At 36.6% G+C, this 24,168-nt stretch overlaps 1 protein-coding gene across 1 annotated transcript in view; it reads left to right on the top strand.

Moving 5' to 3' along the window:
* The window catches only part of trim44 (tripartite motif containing 44), a 50,896-nt gene that overhangs the window by 19,523 nt on the left and 7,205 nt on the right, over positions 1-24,168 (top strand). The window contains exon 5 of the mRNA XM_007545473.2: positions 1,250-1,272. Within this exon, the coding sequence (XP_007545535.1) occupies positions 1,250-1,272 (23 nt within the window). The remainder of the gene's footprint in view (positions 1-1,249; positions 1,273-24,168) is intronic.

Here is a 24,168-nt window from a genome sequence, read left to right as displayed (position 1 = left end):
TGGTGATCCTGCAGATTTCCTGGCAGATGTATGCATCTCTGCCTGGTTATTGTTGTGAAATTACAGTGATAAAACGGTAAACTATCACTGACGGTTTTTAATACCATGCAGACTTCCAAGTGTGCATGCCATATTTAGTTAAACTGCATGTTTCTGTAAATCACTGTAATATTCCATTGTGTCTGCCTCATTCAGTGTGACATGTACTGGTGTCACTTCATATTTGAAACTGCATTATAGAAAAGGTTCTATGCGGCTCCTTCCAAATGTAATTATGTCCGGGAATCTAAAAACTCAACACTTTTTCAAGCTAGACAGGTTGCCAAAAAAGGGAAAGCTCAGTTTGTGTTTCGTTTCGTTAGCCTTCTGGCTTTTCTGACGATGCACATTTTTTCTACTTAATGAATATTTAGAACTGAACTATTAATATATTCAAGGCTGGTTTTCCTTGTCGCAGCCACTGAAAGAGCACATTCAGACTTAATCGTTTGACTGCCGACTCTTTAGTCTTGATTGTCCTTTTCATGGCTGCTCCCAGTGACCCAGCTCATTTAAACCTATTGAATAACACGGAAAATAGGTAATTAAGATATATTAACCCCTTTCTCCCCACTTATAGTTGCAAAGGTTCTTGCAATAGTATCAAAGTGCCACAATTTTCAGCTTGTTGTGTTTTATTACCTGGGGTGCTTGCATCCAGAGTAAATGTAAATGATTCATGGAAGAAGTGGAGATAAACCAGCATAACTATCGCCCTTCTTTATTGCATTGATCTTTTCTTTATTGAGATTGCAATGAGAGATGTTTTCTTTGTTTTGTTTTTTTTTCATTGTTTACTCATGATAATGGCAAAAAGGTAAAACTTCATTGTTACAGTGTAATAAGCCACTTTTCTTTGATAAAAAAAAATGACAGTCTCATATACGTGTAGGCTGACGGTTAAAAAATGAAAATTATAAAATAGTTTCCCACTCAAAGAAAAAGTAATAGCTAGCCCATGAATAATTTCTGCAGCTTACTGGTGCTTTGCTCCAGATAGTCCCTATAAAACCTCATGAATATACATGAGCACAAGTGGTGACTGAAAGTGGAAATTAATTGGTCTGAATTAAAGGCACACCAGATGTTAATATATCTTGTTCTATCTGGCTTAATAAAATTGTTTTGTTGGTTCCAACACGTGCAATAATCTTTTATGTCTCGTTGTCCCTCCCCCTCCCTTTCTTTCTTTTCTTCTCATTGTTTTCAGCACGACATTGAAGCCAGGCCAAGGTAAGAATGCCATTGTGATTCATGCTCACTTTCTTATTGCACAATGGTAGGTGTTGCAGAAAGTGGACCCCTCTGTGTTTGAGTTTTTGATGCAACTTTCACCATGAAGCTAACTAGTATTCCTGTTGCATAACACAACCCAGAGAAACACACCTTTTTTTTTTTTACGCTTCCTCAAACAATCCCACCTGCCAGCTCTGCCTTCAAACATGTGACAAACTCCCTGCAGTCACATCAGGCCTGCCTCACCCCCAAACCTTTCTGATCACATGCAAGTCACAATTGTGCAGGTAGTGGTGACAATCTGCCCGATCAGATGAAAGAGCTGCGAAACAGTGGCTGGCAGGCAGAAATTTGACTTATGCGTAGTTGTATTGTGTACATGCAAGAAGCTGTTGTGTAATTACCAGGGAAGAGTCTTTCTTTCGCCACATTCTTCACACCTTTTTCTTCTTCTTCTTGCTTTTTCATTTTTGCTTCTTCCGTAAATCTGTTTTTGCAGCTCAGCAGGTGTTTCATGTGTTTAGTGTCTGTCTTTCTTTCCCCAGTGCCTTGCAAAAGTATTAATGCACTGTGAATATGTCCCCATACTGTGTGACTACAACTAAAGGAAAAAAAGTTTTTTTTTTATTGTAATGTATAATTGTGAAGTGGAATGAAAACTGTTTTCAACATTATTTACAAATATTAATCTTTAATGTGTGATATACATTTGTATTTAACCCCCTTTACACAGACCTCTACATACAGTGACTTGCAAAAGCATTCATACCCCTTGAACCTTTCCATGTTTTGTCACATTGCAACCACACACATACATACATTTAAATGGAATTTTATGTGAAAGACCAACACAAAGTGCTATACATGATTTAAAATATAATTTTACAAATAAAAAAAACTGTAAAAGTGTGATATGCAAGCATGGCTATAAAGCTAAACCACTGATGAAAATATGGATCAAGCAAAATACATGGCAACTCTGAAAAACAATTGTAATAGACTGCAAAAGACTTGAAAGTTGGCTAAAATTATTTATCCAACAGATCAATTATATTTAAAGAAGGGGGATAATCCAAATGAACACAATTATGTCAACTAAAATATTTCCCTCCACTTACAGGGATGTGACTTCTAGTCACAAATCCTGAAATTTGTATCCACTCTTAGAATACCAGCAATTGCAGATTTTGCTAATGTGAAAGAGTTTCTATGGTTTTGTATATTTTGGCAGTTCATTGTATGTTACATGTGTCTTTTATAACATAAAACTACTTTTATAGCATAACTATTTATAAAAACAATTACCTATTTATGGTAGGTAGATTTCAAAGTGAAAACTATTTATGTACACTCAGGACTATTTCACATTTTCTATATGTGAAGCAGTCTGAAATAGAGATCCCTTTACAGTTCTCATGGTCATTGATCAGGAAATGTGAAAACCTTTGCCTTCTTTACTTGGAGCATAAACCCTGACAGCAGAGTTTATAGTCCAAGTACAGAAGGTAAAGGCTTTTACCCAATTAGATTTCTTTATGGGCTTTCATCCGAAACTGCTCCAACTAGCTTCAGGTACAGACAACACACATTCACAAGACTAAAAGTTCTTGAGAAAATGTTAGACCATCTGTTGCTAAAGAAATAAACCCTATTCTCCTCTAGACTTTGAAGTGAAAACTACCTTTTTATGGTAAAATATACTTTTTTGATGGGCAATATGCTTTTTCCTGGAAAATAGAAATTTGATTTTTGACTTCACATTTTTGTGGTCTTGCTGCTTCCTTGTGGGAAAATGTTCCTTATTTCCTCTCTGTGGAGTTTAATGTGCCTTGATTTTAATAACCAATGAAAGTTGTGACCAGTGGTGCAGCGTGGTTCCAACATGTAATATGTTATTGATTGGTCAGCCTGCATTATGACCCCTAAGCACTGGAGCAGATGGCAGCCAGCTTGGACCCAAGGGTGAGATGTAACTAATGGTTTGCCCTTAGAAAAGGTTGAATTCTACATCTGTACAAACACACACACACACACACACTATTATTAATCCAGATCAAACCATTTTGCACCAAGCTGCAGTCCCCTGAAGAATCCTTAGTAGCTGTAACGTGTGACACTTTTTGAATAAGTTGCTAACCAAAGAAAAGCCCTGAACTTGGATAAAAATGGAACCTGAAAGGTATATTGTGGTCACATTGATGTTTGTTGAGAAATACAGAGTTTTCTGACAATTTGAGGGTGACGTAAACAAAAAGGCGAAACTAACTGGCATTGGGAAAATAAACAGAAGAAAAAGAGATTTTGGAGGATCAAGCGACGAATGGATGGTTAGAGTTGTGTGCATTGGGGATCCAGACAGCAAATTGATTATGGAGCAGAAACACTAATCCGCTGTCTGAGCCCCATATCGCTGCCGTAGACAGAGCATCCCCACAGGATCTCAATCCTGCACCCACACACGTCTCTCTTAGACTTTGCTCGTCAATAGAAGCCCCCGCCTCTTCGCAAGCCCCTCAACATAGGTAACCAATGCCTGCCAAGATTTTCTCGCCTCTGAATGTAAATCCTTCTTTTGTACCCTTCTCAAAATCATTTCACTGGTGAGTCTAACATGATGCATTGCAAATTTCACTTTCATGTCTGTGCTTTAATCTGCACACCTTCATTGCAACCTTTGTCCCTGGTGTTTTGGATCTTACAAACGCTTACGTCAATGCTTGTCCATTATCCACACATTGTGCAGCCCAGTATTCAGGTGTTTAGGTCTCTATTTTTGTTTTAGTGAATTTGAGCATTTTTTAAAGGCAAAATAGAACAACACCTAATCTTCACATGATTTATGTGCATGAATTTGCAAATATGTGTACACGTTCCTATGTATTCATATGCCCAAAGACGCAAGCATATCATCATCATCTGGAATCTTTGGGTGCATTATTTAGTGTATCATATCTCCCAAATTGTAGAAGATTGTTGTTTGTGGCAAGTAGCTTATTTTTAATGCCTCACAAACTTGGTTATCAAACAACCAAAAGTTCAAAAGTATGAAATGTTTGAGGTGGTGAAATGACCAGTAACGTTTAGAAAAATAATTCTATTTCCTTCATTGTGCATAATCTCCATCAGTCATAATCAGAATAGGGATGTCGAACCTCAAAGAAAATTATAAATTAGTAAAATTGTCACAATTTTACACTATAAAACAGAATTTCATAAATATTTATTCTACACTGCTGAACAAATATTTTTACCTTGTCAATATTGCCAAGAGAGCAACTGTAGTGAAATGCTACATACTGAATTGTTAGGATTTACTGTATGTAACGGTTGTGAGAAATTCTGCAGGGTTCAGAGGCCATCTGTAATGGCATGAGCTCAAGTAGTCTGTTAAAGAATTAGATAACTAGCACATCTATTGAGTCTGCTTACATATTGAATCTTACAGAGTATTTGGTTTTTTGAGGCATTCTTTCTGCATTCCATACTTGGCCATTAAAAAAAAAGAAACAAAAACACTGCTTTCTGTTTTTCCTTAAAGAAAGAACAACATGGAGGTATGGGGTCATTGTTGTTTGCCTATTTGTTTGCAAGATTATGCAAAATATATTTTTTTGCCATTAGACTACACCCACTCAGTTTGAACTGAGATACTGCTTAATACTGATGGAGTGTGAAAGAAGACAGAATGACAAGTGAGGCTTAAGGGAAGTTAACTAAAATGATAGATGCAAAACAAATAGACAATAACAATTACTGCAAAGTAAGAAAGCTGATCTTCCAGAAATGATATTTACAAAGAATCTCTGAAAAACACGCCAGTAAGCAATAACACTAGCAGCTAATAATCTGATTTGATTTTCAGATTAGTTTAAAATAAATACACAGATTATGTTAATTTATTTGTGCACACAACCAAATCAGGAAACATATCAGATAAACATTTGGTAAATTTGCTTTGGTAGATTGTTGGAGACCAGATGACCACATGTCAATACTCCTCTCACACACCAGCAATTAAAACCGGCAAGGGAGCAGAACATGTAATTTCTGCAGTCACAAAACCGTTTACTGTATCTCACATCCTATTGTACACTCAGTGCATCCATGTTCCTTCATAGACACATACATGATTCTACTTTTTTGAATATCATTTATAGAAACATGTTTCTCTAAATTGATACAAAAGTATGTTAGGCATAAAATAGCTTCTTCTTACAAAAATGTAAATTTTCAATAATGGATTGTTTGAACACCACTTTGAAGTGAACAGATCCTGAAGATTGAATGCACTTCTAATTAAGTGAGCATTGGCAACACCAATTGCCAGTTTTATATTGGGGCCAAGGGTTGTGTGGAGCTGCTGAATGTAACGAATATAGCAACTTGTAAGCTAACTCAGTTACTTTTGAAATCAAGTAATCAGTAAAATAACTGTGACTCTACTGTGACTCGCGTTTCTTTTTCCAGGTAACTTTGGGAAAATATTGTGACAAAGTTCATTGTCTGACATGTTTGATGTTCGTTTTCTACGTTTCAAAGTCAGTTTCAAGTCAAGCTTATTTCTGTAGCACATTTCAGCAACAAGGCAGTTCAAAGTGCTTTGCACTTAAAACCAATTTTGCTTATCATTTGTCAGGACTATGTTCTCTAAGGTGCAGAGACCTCTCTGCCTGTCAGCCTAAGCCAAGGCAGCAGACCTCAGCTTCCTGAGTTTTTAAAAATGGCTTCATCCTTTTGTCAGATTATTAGCTAAACTGAGGCTTTCACAAAAACTGAAAAATTTTGATAGCCCAGATCTGACATCCATCTTTTTAAGTGACAAGGGAGACAAACTCCCGTTTAACATCTCTTTCTTACGGCTACTCCTTGATCTAGGACTGTTTCACTTCATGAAGACATCATTGCTGTTTTGATGTAACATCTCTGACTGAGTGCTCTGTTACGCTTGTCTGGCTGTTGATTCGTTTCACTATTTCTTAGGTGTTCCCTCTTATCTGACATTACACTGACATAATTTTCAGAATGAGATTGGAATAATTGGTGGGTGATGCATTAAGATCTGTATTAAGAAACACAACACAAAATGCAATACATTTACAAATTCAAACTTGTGTAAATCCTGTATTTTAGCTGAATGCTGCAGTTGTGTTTTGTCAGATTGTTGTGGACAGAGTTATACTTTGATAGATGTCATTATAATTTAATTTCAAAGGTTATATCAACCAGGCAGATTTTTGGAGGTTATCCCCACCCAGTAAAACTAACTAGAGAATCAGTCTGGATCAGTCCGAATGTTTACACCTTCACCGTTCTGAGAGGAGGCTAATTTAAAATCATTATTATAAAAAATCTTTCACACGGCATGGCTTCATTCTTAGCTCATTTATTACACTATTTGTAGAATCAAGTCAGCTTATGGAGAAAAAACAATTTCTGAACTATCTCTATCACTGTCTCTCCTCTTTTGTAATCTTAATCTTGTTTGAAACTAAAAATCCACTGTGTACTGTGTGCATATAGACCAAAAGACATATCAAATTATGAAAATATGTCATTTTAGATAATTGGTAATTAAAATCTATCAGTTATGTACTACTTGCTCTGCACTATGGCATTTCTTTTCAAAATTTGATCTACAATTCCATTGTTTCATGCATGGACAATAGAGTTCTACAGGAGAGATGTCTGTACCACTGAGTGAAGGTTAGAGACCACCCACAATCACACAATGAATTCACATGAACACACAAACCAAGAAATGGAGGCTCACAGAGAAGCAGAGCATAATCTCAGGGACACAGCTTATCTGTCTGAGCTGCATGCCTTTCACAGGGGTCAAATAGATGTGCTAAGTGAGGCAGGAAGGGGCTGGGGTGAGGGGAGAGTGGGTAGAGGACATTCGATGGAGCTCAGAGATTAAGACATGGAGGGAGATGCATGTCCTCTACTGAAAAATGAATATCTCCTCCCAGAATACACCCTCTCCTCTTTATGTCATTCCGCCTGTGTTTCTTTTGTTGCTTGTTTGTTTGGCAGGCTACCTTTGTGTGAAATACTTTGAATTTTCAAATACGAAAAGGAATTGTGTCTGTTCCTCTTAATAATTGAAAATGTTCCGCTGAGATCCATCTGTTTCTATTTTCTTGTTTGCATGCGTGTGTGTTTGCTGGAGAAACCCGGATGCTTGATAAAACCAATCTAAACTTTTATGCATTCTCTCTCACGGTCTGTCTGCCTTTCTCTGAATCAGTGTCTTTGTTTCTTTCCCTGCCTACTTTCCTCAGGCTGTCACTATTCCAGAGTGGCGATACTAAGCTTCCAGATGAGTCTAAAGCACACTAACCAAACCGTAAATATATAAACATGTAGATTAGAAGGAGGCTTATTTGAGATGTTGAAGGAAAGGGAAAAAAAAGTTTCAGCATGAGCACCTACTTTTGAGGTTTGTGATGACTAATGGCACTTATTAGTTTCTACTGAAAATTTCATTGAATATAAATTACTTAATTTAGGTAGGAAATACCTCTATTGGGGTTGCTGCAGCAATATTATCTATTATACTTTGCAGGTTGAAGCCTCCTTTATGCATCCAAATTAGGTATTTCTAAGAGTCGCGCTGCAAAAACTCTATCTTTAAGTGATGTTTTTCTTTTTTTGCACAGCTTCTTTATGTGAATAACCTTCATATTTATTTAAGACATTTATTTATTTGTTCTTACAACAAAAGCAAAGTAATGCTTTTGTTGTAAGAAACTTTGCAACAATGTCTTCTAAACTGAAACATACCCATTTAGTCAATTATCATCAGGTCAGTTTTGACCATGAGGATTTTACCAAATTCAGTTCTGAGAGTGAGCTGGTGTTATTCTTTCCGTGTAGTGGAGCCTTGTATCATTTACAAGGAGGAGTAAATAAAACATCTGGGACTTCTCTGCTGCATTTGAGGACTGCAGCAAATCTGTGCGTATCAGTGATGCCAGAAATGACTGTGTTTGTAGTTAGAGACCAAGGTACTTTCTGAGGTCATTGCTGATGTGTTGATGTTATGAGCTTCAACTGCCATTGAGGAATTTATTGATAATCCAGCTATGTAAGGTGCAGCTCTTTCCCAATTGCCTTTTCTGAACTCCCAGATGCTATTTTTGTGTTTGCCAGCAAAGATGTGTGTTGGTCTACTCTCATTTATGTTTTATGTGCCCTCTAAAAGTCTGCCGAAGCAGATTCCTACCCTTTGAAAAGGCATTCTGATAATAAAGCAAAAAAATCTGTATTTATTAAATATATTTCATCTCTAAAACATATAGAAACATAGTTATAACTATGCAAAAATATCCTATACTTTTTATTAGCAGACTATTGCAATAAAACTAAAACAACATAAAAGCAATATAGAGAAGTGTACAAATATTTAATTCATAAATGACTAAAAGACCACAGGTGTTTCATTTTCATTCCGTGATAAAACAAATGATACTAGCCTTAGTGGTGCTGGCAAAGAAAATAAAGATTTAACAATTTAAGATGGAGAGCCACATGACTCCTTAAACATCCATAAGCGTAATTTAGCCTTGTTGTGTAAAAAAGAACATTTTGTTGAAAGTAAGTGGTATGATTTGCTAATCATAATGGCTTAATGCTTTTCACTTTGTGATTTCTTCATCCAGCGCCTGATGTTTAGTAATAAAGATGTTTAAGGACCAAAACTGGTGAATTTTAGATAAGAAAATGTGGGATGTAACCAGGCAAGGAGGAGATGAAAAGAAGGTGTAGCCTGTAGAGATGTATTTCTGCTTCGTCGAGGCAGTTGTGGGGAGACTACTGAGGAGGAAAGAGAAAAATACATAGAGTCGAAAAGAGGGAAACTGTGGCAGGTTGGCAATTCAGAGGGGATAAGCACAAAAAAAATGAAAGAAACCATGACAAATAATGTTTCAGAAGGCTACACTCTGCAAGATACTCAGACAATGGGTTAGAACATTGAACTACAACTAAGTTTTCTGGTATGAACATTTTATCTCCTGAGTTGGACCGCATATTGTATTATCTAAACATAATGCCTGATAGCCCCATGCTACCAAACCCCTTCTTGTGAGTAGTCATGATATGCTTTGGTCTTGTGTTCTTGCTTCATTTTCTTTTCTCAACCTAAATTCATGAGCAATAGTCATCCTGGCTTTTCTTTTAGTGTCCTGTCTGATCCCCACAGTACCATAGAACAGTGGAGTCCAGCTCCAGTCCTCATCCTGTCATTTTTATGGCGCTTTTCCTCTAAACCGCCTCTAACCAGAACAATTCCTGTCCAACTTGACCCAATTCATTTTCAATTGGCAAATTTGCCTCAACTCTGCCTGGCAGTTCCCAGATTTTTGTTCCTGCTTCTAGGGTAGTGCTGGCCACATCAACCCCAGTATGGCACCAAAGCGATTTGATTGACAGCTGTCTGCATTCATTGATTGGCTTACGATTACCTCACAGCAATTTCCAAACTACATTGTAGTTTAGCTGCCGTCACAGAACTGTTTGGTAAGGAGGAGGGTAGTTATGAGTTTAATCACCAGGAACACATTCGTAAAGTTTTGCAAGGGAATAATCATGATTTAACAGCGCTGCTAGCAGCTCGTCTTTCTGTAGGACGCGCAGCAATAACGAAGAGAGAAACAACGCAGCTGTGGTCACCTTTCTCTTAGAGCTGCAGTTTTGCGCCAGCGGTGTGAAACACCGGAAATTCATAATACTAGCTTGTGATGTGAATTTTACTTTTCCCCACGATTAAAAAGAAATAAATTAAGTTCTCGCATGGCTTGGTTTGCATCTTTCAAATCCATTACCTAAATCCAAAACGTTGCACATTTAAAAAAAAAAATAAAGTGCCAGAATCTAATTATATTTATATGCATAGCAAAATAATCATCTCATCTGAGTCTCTGTCATTATGTTTGGATCAGCAAAGAATTTCTATAAGACAAAATTAAATCTCTGGGTTTATTTGAGTCCATCGGTACCACAACCTCGAGGCTCTCCATTGCTGAGTGTTGCTGCAAACATCAGCGGAGGGCTGACCACAGCTGCTGCACGCTCACGTTCTGCCCACAATAGTGAGTAGCAGACCATATAATGGAGAAGCTCAGTACCTGGGGTAGAATCGAACCGCACATTAACTGGTTAGTGCGCGACTTGCCAGTGGAACAGCACCTTTAGATGTGTGACTGCACTAGCAAAGCTGAAATGGTCCAACTGCCTCTCGCCAGGTTCTGCAGAGGCCAGCTAACAAGTCATCTTTTGATTCAGCTGTGTTGAACCAGGACAAGAACTAAAACTTGCAAGATATTGGTCATTAGGGACTGACGTTGTATCCTACTGCCACAGAAGGTACTGCAGTTTGTAGACTCTACTACAAAACATCAAAAATTTACTTTTAATTCAGATTTGAAGCTGTTTTGAATGCTACCATCTAAAGCAACGCAATTATATAGAAAAGAAAAAAACATCTAGAGTCAACAGAAAGTGAGAATAGATTTCATATAAAGAATAAGCTGGATAACAGCAGCAGAGAGGTATTCTTCTCACATGTCAAAGCAGATCAAAGATGATGGAACTCTGTTCCCGTTGTAATGAGCTGACCTTTTTTGTCACATTATGTTATTAATGAGCACTGTTTTGTAGTCAGTACAAGGATGTCTGTTGGTGTTTTGACTTCAGACTGCAAAGCATGACTGTGCTTGAATAAGAGTAAAAACTATTGTGCTGATTTACGATACAACCAGGTTAAAGTTGATTATTGCTATGGATGGAAATTGATTAGATGTTAGCCAAACAGATTCCATTATGGATCTCATTTATCAATTAAATTTTGTATCAATTTTCTTGTTGATTTTCGCAAAGTTAGGAAATAATTTTTTTAATTTAAGATATGCACCTTGCTGCATTTGATTCAAAGAAAATTAAATCTGGCTTAAAAAAATAAGAATTTGTCTGTCAAATGAACATTTCAACATGAAATGCAACTTTTTGCACATCAACCATTTTTGTGCAGACAAATTATGCATGTTTTCCTTTTTGGAAAGAATCTTTCTTTTTAGAAAGCTGTAAGAAAACAACCTCTCATATGTTATTTCAATTTATGTTTTCCTGTAATAATTATAATAAAAAGTTCATGTATGACAGTAATTTTGAAAATATTTTATGGTACCAAGAGGCACCTGCTAAAGAAACCAGTTTTAACAGAATCCTGACAAAAACATGCCTGTCATATTCTCACCAAATCTGTGGTACGTTGTGGAATAGACATTAGTATTATGCAACACGATGTGTTCTATGCTTGCCAACCAGAGTTGACAAGCATGGTAAAATCAAAATACATTATAATTTTTGTAGTTTTTTTATATTTTTTGTAAAGAAAACATCTGACTCTCGGCCACACTGCAAACAAGTTCTGTCATCAGTCTTATCTTGATTAGCTCAACAAACAAGATTATTAGACTGAACTGCATGATCGCCTACTTAGAAAAGATTTACAAAAACACTGTTTGGAATTTGTGAAACCTTTTTTGTTTGTTAAACAAATCGAAAAATGTATGTGTATGCTTTGTTTGTTTATTTTAACACTAGGCCTGTCCTACAGTAGATATAGCCAAATTGAATTTTTGGACATTTTCTCAATAAGAAAAAACAAACAAGAAAAAAAAAAACAATATTTTCCCCAAAAATGTCTCATTTCATTGTCAGGAACTCGGTACGTCTTGTCTCATGAGCTGGATGTGTCATCTTGTATCTAATGATTATTGTCACTTCTGCCATAACGCGATTATGCTATTGACTTTTTTTGTTTGTTTTTATTGTTAAAAAGAATCGTTACTAAAGAAAACTTGGGCATCAGTGATTACAACATTCTTCCAGGCACACTGGATCCAGTCAGCAGTACAGTGGAACATAAACTTTGCTTACTTTTGAAAATAATTTGGCTTTGGTGTGACAGAAATGAAATATTGCAGAAGAAAATGGATAAGGCAATTAGAGCTTCCTCTTCTTTTGACCTCAGCACTTTAGTCCTGTGCTGGTTGTTTTAAGCACTTTAATAGTAAAGTTGGATTGGATTCTAGGTGACAGAAGATTACAAACGGCTTATGTGGAAATTCTTTGTTTTCTGTCAAACCCACACACTCCAACGCATACTTTCTCCACATGTTTTATCCATATGGCAGAATGTCATATTTGATAGGCATATGATCATTCATGTAGTATTCACACGCACTGTAAACGCACTCAAGTGATGCTGCGCTGTGCACAGACATTCATTATTCATTCGTTAAACCGCACAGACACACAAGCAGACATTTGCAATCCACCATGTAATTGTAAAAAAAGATAAAAAGAGCACAGAAACCATCTTTCTGTGCTGTCGGAATGGGACCTTAAATGCACTGATGCTTTTCCTCATGCAGTCTGACCTATGGCCTCTCTAACCACACGCAGATGTATATGAATGCTCACCCACATAATCACAGCTGCTTTAGCCTTCAGAAGGAATACAGGTCTTACTTCAGCTTGGTGGAGATGAAGAAAGATAATGGCAGACTGAACCCAAAGGGCAATGAATCAATGTCTTATAAAACTATTGCTCTAGGTATGAACTGTCAACACAGAATCTGCACTCTCCCCCTACACAAACACACTCTTGGAAAACGTATTCGTTCCACAACTGGAGATGGCAACAATGCTGCAACAACAAAATCTGAACCGCTGTGCCTCTCCTAGTTCCCACTTTGTTCTTCTGATTAGTTATTCTTAAAGTGGGGGAAGCAGGAGAGTGCGATGGGTGGCATGTTTAATTCAGCAGCCTCATGACAAGCCCTGTTGCCACATCAGTTTAAAGTGTTTGGTAGTGAAATATGAAAAATAGCTTGGATTTATCTTCCCCTAGGCTGTAATAGGAGATATCAAATACCCTTTAAAAATCACATTAAGCTAGCGATTCTTAGAAAAATAGAGGAGGGTACAGGGAGTATTAGAAGATTGTTTTAGTACTTCCATTGTGTTTTTTGGGTGGGGGGAATTTTACATATCGTCACCTTCCTAAAATAATGGCCTAAGTCATTTTTTTGCCAAAAGGTAGCTAAAATGTCCTATTTTTCATCAGAGAGGAGAAATAGGATATTTGACTATACAGCTAAAGATCCATTTCCCAGTGATTAACTACTTTCTCTCTTAAAACAGGTTTTTCTCTTAAATGTGCAATCACCTTCAGTTCCCTAGTGACAGAATATCTGCTAGGTGCATGTGACCTCCAGGAAAAGGCAAGCATTTATGACTGATGTTTTACAGGATGCATTAGCACACATAAAAGTTTATTAGTCAGGCAGCACTGGGGGAGCCTTTAAGCTGCATAGATCTATTTCATTGTGCTACAGTGTTGAATCCAGTCACAGTGCTTCTGTAAGAACAGTGACACATTAATGTTTAGAGATATAAGCCAGAATGGCTGGATTTGTAAGGTCTAATATTAATAAAGCATTTTCGTTACAATGACCCACATTATTTCCAAATATTTCTAGATAACATGTGGTATTTACAGTTAAGTTTAAAATAACCTTCAATTGTACCAATGTTTTATTGATTATCTGGAGGGCTGTAAATCATTTTGAGCATTCAATTTTAATAAAAATGCTTATTAGGACAATTTTGTTCTTCAAAATTGATCACATTGCATTATTAATATGGTTAAAGGTACGGATATGCAGATTCTGTGTCCATGAGCTTCTTTAAGCAAGTTTTAATTTCCATATGTTCATGTATTGAATATTTTGAATTTCCCGTAAAAGTAAAAAACCTTTCTCTTTGACTGAAAACTGTTTTTTATAAACAACTATAACATTGTTGTCTGTTGGAATCAAGATCATATGCAAGTATATTTAACTTTAAATCCCATATTAGTAAAGTCTTTGCTTGATGTAGTTGGTTGTAGAAAGGAGGTAACGTATAACTTCATCATTGGAATCTCCTTACCAACTTCCTGTAGCTTTTAGATTTGTTTGAAAATTTCATTCCTTGTTTTTAAGTCTTAATGACCTCATCTCATGTCTTAGTGACACTTTTTCCAGGTATGTTTAACCCAGAGTTGTAATCTACTGGTGACACCAAAGACTCAAATGAAAATGGAAGGAGCTACTTTTAGTTATCATGACCCAAAACTCTGGAATGCTCGCCCAGAGTCCGAGACCTACTGACCCCTTTAACTATTTTACCAGCTTTTTATGAAGCTTTCTTTCTTTCATTTATTCCTCTACAAAGCAATTTGACAACACTGCTGTTGAAAAGGTGCTGCACAAATAAGGATGTATTTGTTGCAGAAGCTCTCTTTGGTGTAATCTGAGGAAAGTCATTTAATTTGTACTAATTGACATTCTGCAGGGTAGATGAGACGTACTTTTATCTGGTCAGATGAGAGTTGTGACAGTCTGGTGACTGGATTGTCTGTCTTGATGTCCTTCACAGGGTTTAGATGACAGGCCTTGAACGCAAGGGTGGGGGAGTTTTCATGTAGCAGAAGGCTTGCCTAATAGCCGTTCTGTTCTCCAGCTCTGTCTGCTTTTCACTGGCACAGAGAGGATTTTTACTGCTTTTTTTTTTTTTTTTTCCCCATCATCCTCCCTGATTTTTATGCACCTATGACTCCCCTGCCTCTCCAATCAGGTAGAATGTAGACCAGGAAAGGATTAGTATCATTGCTTCATGTGTGGCATAAAGAGGCTTTTAATTTCAAATTTTCTCCAGAGCAATCTAGATTTCAGGACAAATGCATTGCGGGTACCAGAGCTGTCTCTAATTAAGGAGGCGTCAGCGCTCCGCTGTTAGTGAAGGGGCTTGTTTGAAAAAGGCAACAGGGGGCATCTCTGCCAACCTGCCAAATGTGTGGGCGCTGCTGTGACCAGTCAGTCTTCATAATGGCTGTCTGCCCCTGGGACTGAGCCAGTTCTGTGCTCACACGACAGTTTTGTGGAAATGAAACTAGCAGGAATAGCCTTTTGTGAGTCCTGGATTGTTGGACAGGGCAGCAGCCGAAAGTAGAAAGTTAGTGCCGTAAGAAAGCGTTTTAAATGCCTCTCAGTAAATTATGTACGAGCCATGTTACTAAAGCAAAGAGAAAGGAGAGAGCAAGAAGCTTTGGGCAGAATGTGGGATGGGGCCACTGTAGGCTCTTTCAAGTCATTACCAGATAGTTGCTGAGTTCTTTAAGACTAGGAAGCCAAACTGCTTTTTTGTTTGTTTGTTTTGCTTTGTGTTCTTTTTGTGAACCTAAAAATCAGACTTGGAAGATGCATCACATGGTGACCAAATTTAATTTTAGGTCATAGAAATATCCTATATTCAATGTTTGTTTTTGTTATTATTTATTTAAACACTGTAGAAAATACATTTTACACTGCAAGTCATATATTTTGTTCTCCTAGACTCATCATCCATTTGTGTAAATAAGCCATTAGGTTACAAGTTACATAAATGCACTGATTGCAAAGTCAGTACTTAGACAGAATGAATAATGTTTGCATCATAATGATACAAGCTGGCAGAATTGTATGTCATACCTTGTCTTTCTGAATCTTTCATCACCTCCTGCTTGTCAGTAAAGTACATATTAATTTTACACAAGCATTTATTATACTTATGTTTTTGTTTAGTTTTGTTTTTTTTTTTGCCATGAGAATAGATGAAAAGGCAGTCTTCAATATTAAAGTGTTAGCTGCTCAATATTTATCAGACTTTATATAAATCTTGAATTATACATTTTTGTAGTGTACATACAGAATTTGATTAAAATGAAGCCAAAATAGAAGTTTCTATAAAAAATAATAATAATAATAATAATAATAATAATAATAAACTAAGTACACCCACAAAATCCTATACTTCTAACATAGATGTAAGTGTTGTGTTCCTTCTTTTTCCTTAACTGTCATTCTCATTCTTACTGGTATAATCTAGAGTTTAAAACATGATCATTCATTTGTAAATAAAGTGTCATTAAACATGTATGTACATGTAAGAATTTACTTTAAAAAAAATATTAGGCCCAAATCAGATCCGATTTTTTTTTCACCAAAAACTTGATTGGTGTCTCAGCTAATTCTTTACAATATATCAAGTCACAAGAGTCATCCCTGCATTATTATGTGCAATAATGCAATCTAAAGGATTGCTTTAATACAATATTTGCCTGTATGGTACATTTTAATTGGCATGCATGCAGGTCCTCCATGCCAACAGTAAATTGTGCTGTTAGTTGGGCTTTTATTGCCCTTGATGCCCACGCTTGATGGATATTTTTAGTGTGTGAGATGCAAGCTCACAGAGTGATGGAGGCATTGTGACGAAGGAAGAGGGACAAAGAGCCAGGACTTGAACTTGTCTCTAGCTGTGTTAGGTTCACAGGCTTTGTTTTCATTCCAATATTTTAGATATGCTGTACAAATAAAATCTGCAAACAGACAGATTTTATGCAAATAATCATTGTTGCATTCAACAGAAAATAGAATATGGGAATACTGAACCACAAATAGACAGAGGTGCAATGTATAGTGATGAACCAATTACTGTTGTGGAACATATCTCTGGATGGAATATTCCAGACATTTGTATCAAAGTTGAAAATCTGAAATCCCAAATAATTATATTTCTCCTCTGTAATGTTCTGTTATTGTCTTTACTCATGGCATTTTGCCTTTGGTGCAGTTGGAGGTGTGTTTACTTTTGCCACCATGTGGGTGGTTAAGTTGCTTATAAAAGCAGCAATTTATCTGCATTTAAAACTATGGACAATTTTAACCTATATGACCAAGTTTAAAAGCTGAAAAAAAACCTAATAATGGCCATTTGGCCCTTTTTTTCAACAATTGTAAGCATTGTAACCATAGCTCAAATTGTTATGTTAGGTGGTTTCTTATTGGTCAACAGTGAATCACAACAGAATGGGTAAGACACTCAGTTGCAATAAATATCCCTTAATTATTTTATGAAAACTTTTTTTTTTCCAATTTGTGCATTTTAAGGATTAATGACTGCATGTTTGTGAATAAGTTAAATAAAAGTGAATGCTACCGTGCACCATCATAAAAATATAGTCTTGTTAGCAGCAATGTGCAACATCTGTCTTCATCTATCTCTTTGTTATTCATCGGGGAACCATGAAAGGGATACCATTATCTTGTCTGCACTCCCCTTTAAGGAATCTCCTTAATGTCTTATATTGCCGTGTAATTTGCAACCCATAGTATAATGGCTGAAGGAAATGGGAGAGAACGGTCCTTTGCATATAAGAGTGCAATATTCAGAGTGATTGGGGATTGTTGACAGGTTAAAAGCCCCCATGGTAGAGAGGCTTTCAAGAATGAATCCCTCATTCTCACTCTGCCCTAAAGCAAGCAACAATGGAAATCTTTTTCTTCCTGTTCTGGTTCATTTTATACTTGCATTGATATTATAGAGCAGTTTTATTATTGGGATACATGGATAACATTTCTACAGTTCCCCTCGATTAGTTTCGCAACAGGCCCCATGGCCGCAGAAATGGTGAAAATCGCTAAATGAGCCAATGTGAGATTGAGCCTTTCCTGTTGCTAAGGGCTTTTATCTAAATGTCACTTAATTAATTCCCCGGCATGATTAGCAGCAGTTACCTGTGTCACAATAAGAGGGAATTCCGTTTATGAAGGGACAAAGTATTCATCCAACAACTTACGCTTGCTGCAACACAGACAAAGCTATGTGATTATTCTGATTGGCTGAGCATCAGCACACTGCTTTATTCTGCGTCACTGACATTTTCTGCCTCATTGTGCACTGACCCTACTCATGGGAGACCATCCCTAGCACGTCACGTATCTGTGGAGTTTGTTACGTGCAGTCTTTGAGTAGAATAGTTTACCACATTTTGTTCTCTAAACTTTAAAATGATCACGTACGATGTCCAGAAGTTTGAGTAAGTTCTCCTTGAGGGGATGATAATTTATCATTGCCTTTCCCAGATGTGATCAACATGGAGGGTCGTATTAAACATCCACTAGGTCAGTGTCCCATACAGCTGATGTATTGCTTGTTGTTTTCCTTAATCTCTTTGTCTTTACAGAAAATTTATAGATGAAATAAAATTTAAAAAAAACTCAGAGGATTTGATTGTTTAGAAAGAAGTATTTCAACATAGTGCCAATATTAGACATAGAATGCAAGAAGTAAAGTTTAATACCAAAGGATAAAACCACAAATATTTAATGAGATTAGGAAGATTACAAAATTTAACACTAGAAGATACACCTGTAACCTTATTGAGGCTGCTGGTTTCTGTGAGCTTTATCATAATGACAAGCTAGCTTAAGAAAAATCTCTCTACATTTGGAAGATGGCATAGAGCAGGGGGGCCCAAAGTGGGACCCTTGTACTGAAATTTTCATTTAGAAAAATGTAGAAAAATTTAAATATTCTGAAAGAGAAAAGTTAAGCAACACACAAACTATTTATCTTTTAACAACCATGTTTTTTCTTTCCTTTTACTTTGATTGTGCATAGCATCACAAACATCCAGTAACCTTTACTCAGAAAAAGAATTGGATGCACCCATATATAAACTGGACTAAATAAGACAGTTTAGGGAAAAAAAGTCTTAAAAAATGACTTGAAAAGAGGGCTTTGTCATGTTCTCATATTCTGGAATATATCTAAAATGATTTGCAGATACTTTCTGTATAGAAATAAGGCTATTAAATTCCATTAAAACAGTGGTCCCCAAAGTGGGTCCTCGAGAGCCATCATCCTACATGTTTTAGTTCTCTCCCTGGTTTAACGCACCTGAATCAAATGATGGCTTGTTAGAAGGCCTAAGAAGAACATTGACATGCTGAAAAGGGGTTGTTGTTACCAGCAGGGAGAGAACTAAAACATGCAGGATGCCGGTCCTCGAGGACCCACTTTGGACACCACTGTATAAAATAGTGTATTTGCAATAGGTTTTACAATAGAAGTCATTTTGCCATTTTCATAATAAAAGATATACCATTTCTTTTGGCTTCTAAAAACTGTGCTTTAAAAAAAGATATCCATTAGTTTTTTGGCAATAAGTAATTTTTTTTGTTGGTGTCTGGAAAACAAGCCTCCAATGTATTAAGTCACAATCTGAAGCACTGCCCCTCACACTCATACCCCCCGTCCAACGCTGGCGCAGCTCTGCTAACTTTACTTGGTTATCTGGTTTTATTGCTGTACAATAGCCATTATCACAGACACAGATAACTGAACTGTGTGGCTTTATTTTATTTTACTGTTTCCATTAAGTATCGCTTTAGAAAAGGTTACTGGAAATGGTAGCACTTGAAATGACTTCCCCAATTAAAAAGAAGTACGCTGGTAAAGTTTAAATTGGGGATGTGGCCAGCAGAAGCTTATTTGCATAATAGAATTAAACCTAAAAGCAGCTTTTGTGACCAAAGCTCAAAATGGGCACAATTGACCAGGTGAAACCTCATTATCTGAGAATGGTTTTGTTGTGCAAAAAATGTAATGAACATGTTTAGTGTTGCACATCCTACTTATCCTAACTTAGTCAAGAAATTACAATATGTTCCCTTTAACTGAAGTTTATAAATCCTTTGGCCATGCTTCCTATTTATAAAGATAAGAGCGAAAATTATTATATGTGCTTTGATGGAAAATTTAAGGTCAGCTCCAATTTAGGTTCATTTTTTTTTTAGTGTATTAACACCAGCTTTTAAAAAAAAAAGCTCATAGCTGTTGATTAGGGAAAAAAAGTTATCAAGAAAAAAGAATTGCCAATCAGAAAATGCTTCCAGCTGCAAGAAACAACAAACAAAAAAAAACAAGTTTCCATTGTACACAAACTGAAGGCCACCTATCTCTGTTTTTTTAAAATCCCCTTTTGGCAGTTTATGAGCTACACGCCTCACTGGAACCATCTAATACGAGCTTGTTATTTTTAAGTGACTTCATAAAGAAAAGAGCAGTGAAAAGATTAAGATCGTTCAGCATAATGAGCGCTTGACAGCTACTGCTAAATTTAGCTGGTATTTATTTAATTTGTGTAGAAAATAAATGTTTTATTACTACTGTAGCATCAGAAATAACCATTGCTTTTGCTGTCCAAGTTCAACGTGTGTGTGTGTGCGTATATGTGTATATACTTTTTTTTTCATTCTTTTTAATACCCTGAAGCCATTTACCCAGGGTTGTCACAGAGAATCTCAAACCAGTCATTGCAGAGGTGTTCTGTCTACTAGCCTACCTAGAGAATATGCCTTGACTTGAACTGATCTGAAGGTTATTTGAGATAATAAAAACTATTTTCTTAGTATATGCAGGCTTATGTGGGCATTCTGGATGACACGAGCCAAAATAGTTTCCTTTTTTTTGGGAAGAAAACTCTTGTTTAGAACAATATATAAGCCAGATATGTTGCAAGTTCTGCATAGTTCGTTGATGTGTTGCTGCAGATGTGGGAGCTTTTGAGAAAATCACAGATTTGTCATTAAAATGCCCCAGGGGTTTTGACTACCCTGTAGATTTTTCTCTCATCTCAAGGTGGAAGAACAGGGCTGTGGTTGTTTTTCTTTGCCCCAAGGCATGAATCCCCATGTGTCTGCTTTGCACAGCATTTGTGTGCAATGCTGGAGAACCCTTAGACTTGGCTGTAATAGTATTTTTAAAACCTTTGGCTTCATTTGCTCTGACTCTTGCAGATTTTAAATTGAAGCGCCAAATCATAGCAGAAGAAAAAAACAAATGATGACAACCAAAAAAAATGTGTGTGTGTATGTATGTATATATATATATGAGGATGTGAAATTGGTGTATCAGATGCCCTGCTGCCCAGAGGTTTGATAGTAAAATAGTTTTACTGTAATAAAATCCGAACAGTGACTCATCTCATTCTTTCTGTCGTCCACCTTCTGTACCTCTACATATTGCTGCTCCTGTGCCAACACAACAGCCTCTCACTGTAGACTCTTAAAGACTCTTCTCATCAATAACCGCTGTTGCACTGTTTATTTCTGCAATGGCAAGGTAAAAAAACAAACCCTATATGATCATATATTAGAAATGGTTTAAAAAATAGATATAGTTAGCAACAAGAAGTAAACAGAAGAACCCCAAATAGTAACTAGGGAAAGAGGATTATGATGTGAAGCACTTTTTTTGTCATTTTTCTAACCTCTCCTACCTGCTATCTTGAGGTGGGTTATCATAAAGTTTCAGACTCTTGAGTTCAGCACGTTTTTACCTTTTTCCTACAATCTGTCTTGTAAAAATCAAGACATGCTTCATCTTGACATCAGCTCTAATCTTGTCAAAGGGGCTTTCATCTGTTATGGGGAGGATGCAGTCATCCTTTGAAACTAGTCTCAGAAATTTAAAAATAATTGGAGCTAAACTTAGTAGGCACAGCTGATGAAGCAACTGTCAGAGGAAAGTACCCCTGTATCCTTTCTGCATTTAAAATTTTAGCAGCTGCATATTGAAACAGCAAGGGTAACAAGGTTATGCTTTTTAATTCTGGGAACAAAAAAAAAATTAAAACACACGTACTAGAGAGATGGTTTGTCAACAAGTTCACTGTGTGTGTGTGTTTATTTTTATTGTATCACAGAGGTAGACAATGACAGCCCAGAGCATTTGGATATGCAGTTTGATTCATGGCGCAGCAGCACAATCTCACCTTTTTGTTTGTTACAAAGAGCTAAAAATAGTCTGTGATGATCCACAAGTGCACACCACTGTGCGCCCCACACCTTTTAATCTAGTCAAGTTCCAATCCTGTTCCTGTTTATGACCTATTTGTCTTACAGAAACTGTTATTTTATACTGTTATGTATAATTGACAAGCTGCAAACATATTAGACAGTGAAATTGTTTTCATACAAAAAGACAATTGAGCTTTCTATTTTTGTATTATTTTTTTTTATTATTATTTAGAGGGAATAAATACAAGATTATTGATGACTTTTCTGATTCTGTTCAAAGCTCTGTTTATTTGAAGCTGGAAAACTGCTATAGCCTTGTAATAAATTAGGGTGTCACTGTTCTCTGACAAGTTTTATGGAGATGCTAATGTCATTGTCATTCATTAATTACAATTGTACTTAGTTGGCCAGCAAACTGGTCTGACTTAAACCCCATATGGAATCTGTGGAGTAATGCCAAGATCAAAAATATAAACACGCAGAGTAGACCCAACAATTATGATGAGCAAAAGGGCGTTATTAAAACCACCTTCACTTCCTTAACACTTTCTCAGAGCCACAGACTGATCATGGATTTGTGCGCATGCACAAATCGATCCTCAAGTCCTAATCAACACCGAATCTGGAGTTGAACTTATAAATATCCGATTACAAGATGATTAGTATTCCCACTACAAACCATAGCCACTCCATTTAAACGTAACCTTTTTGTAAATTAGGATAATATCACCTCGACACTTTTGCGCTCCATGTTCTGATCGTTATCTACCTGAAGCACATCCTAATTAACTTTTTTTTAGTTTTAAGTTTTTATCCTTCTTCTCTGTATCGTTATTTATTTATTTATTTATTTATTTTTTGTCATTAGTGTTTTCCTTCTTAGTAGGGGAAAGCTATTACTAAAATTCTTGCTCAAAATAAACAGAGTTGAAAGTATTGGGGAAATTAGAGGTTCACCAGATGGGAGGTCTCTGTGGTGCAATCTCTAAATTACACATTTCTTCCCACAGTTTTTACTCTTCGGTGAGCATTTCTGTATTTTTTATTTTTTTCCAGTTTACCTATTCTTAGGGGATTTCAACCAGGATTTTGCTTTTATTTCAAAGCAATGGCTAAATGATTATAGAGGTAACATTTTAAACTGAATTTAGCATCTTGTATTACAGGCTAGTGCAGTTATCATTACTATTAGGGCTGTCAATGTCAATATGTTAACGTATGTGATTAATCTAAAAGCTTAATCCGTTAACAGTACTTGATGCGGATCAATTGCATTATATATTTTGACCTAAAAGCCTCTCTGCTATGGAGGGTTACTTGGTTCAAAGCAGCATATTACATGGTCTTGTACTGGATTCAACAGAGCAAAAGTGAGTGTAAAGATGAGTGAAGTGAGTCGGACTGGTGTGCTCAGCTGTAATGTTCACTTTAAAAAACACAGTGGGTAGAGCGGAGGTCACAAATTTAAAACCCGTCCTCAGTTCCTTCTCCGCATGTCTCCTCCCACTTTTATCCCTCCCCTTGAGGGTTCTGCGCAGTATCTTGGCTGTGCCTAGAACTGCACATTTCTGGACTGAGATGTCTGATGTTGTTCCTGGGATCTGTTGTAGCCACTGCTCCAGTTTGGGGGTGACTGCCCCAAGGGCCCCAATGACCACAGGCACCACTGTGGTCTTCACCTTCCAGGCCGCCCTGGTATTTCTCCAGTTTCTTGTGATATATATATATATATATATATATATATCAGTGATGTGCGGTCAGGGGAGGGGCAGGTGAGGCAGAGTCTCACCTGTCATCATGGAAAAATAATAAAATCATTTATAAAGATATTTTCACCCTGTGGTTTGTACTATAAAGTACCTATTTTTTCATTTAATTTAACCAAATCTGATTATTTTTTTTCTTCAAAATCATATAATTTTTCACATTTTCCCATTCAAATGCTTGGAAGCGAAGCTAGTGAGGCAGCAGTGAGCTGAGCCTCACCTGGGATTGCGCAACCTCTCGCTAACTGCACTGGCTGCCATTTTATGAGAGCTGAGAGCATGCTCCTCCTGTCTGTACGTCGCCAACAAAATTGTTAAAAACATTTAATGTATGAACTGATTTTCTATAATTTAGCTTATGTATTTAATGTACTGTGTTTTTATTGTCA

This window comes from Poecilia formosa, unplaced genomic scaffold (assembly GCF_000485575.1).
Source record: "Poecilia formosa unplaced genomic scaffold, Poecilia_formosa-5.1.2 Scaffold13, whole genome shotgun sequence".
Lineage (NCBI taxonomy): Eukaryota > Metazoa > Chordata > Actinopteri > Cyprinodontiformes > Poeciliidae > Poecilia > Poecilia formosa.
This window is presented reverse-complemented; position numbering and strand designations above follow the sequence as displayed.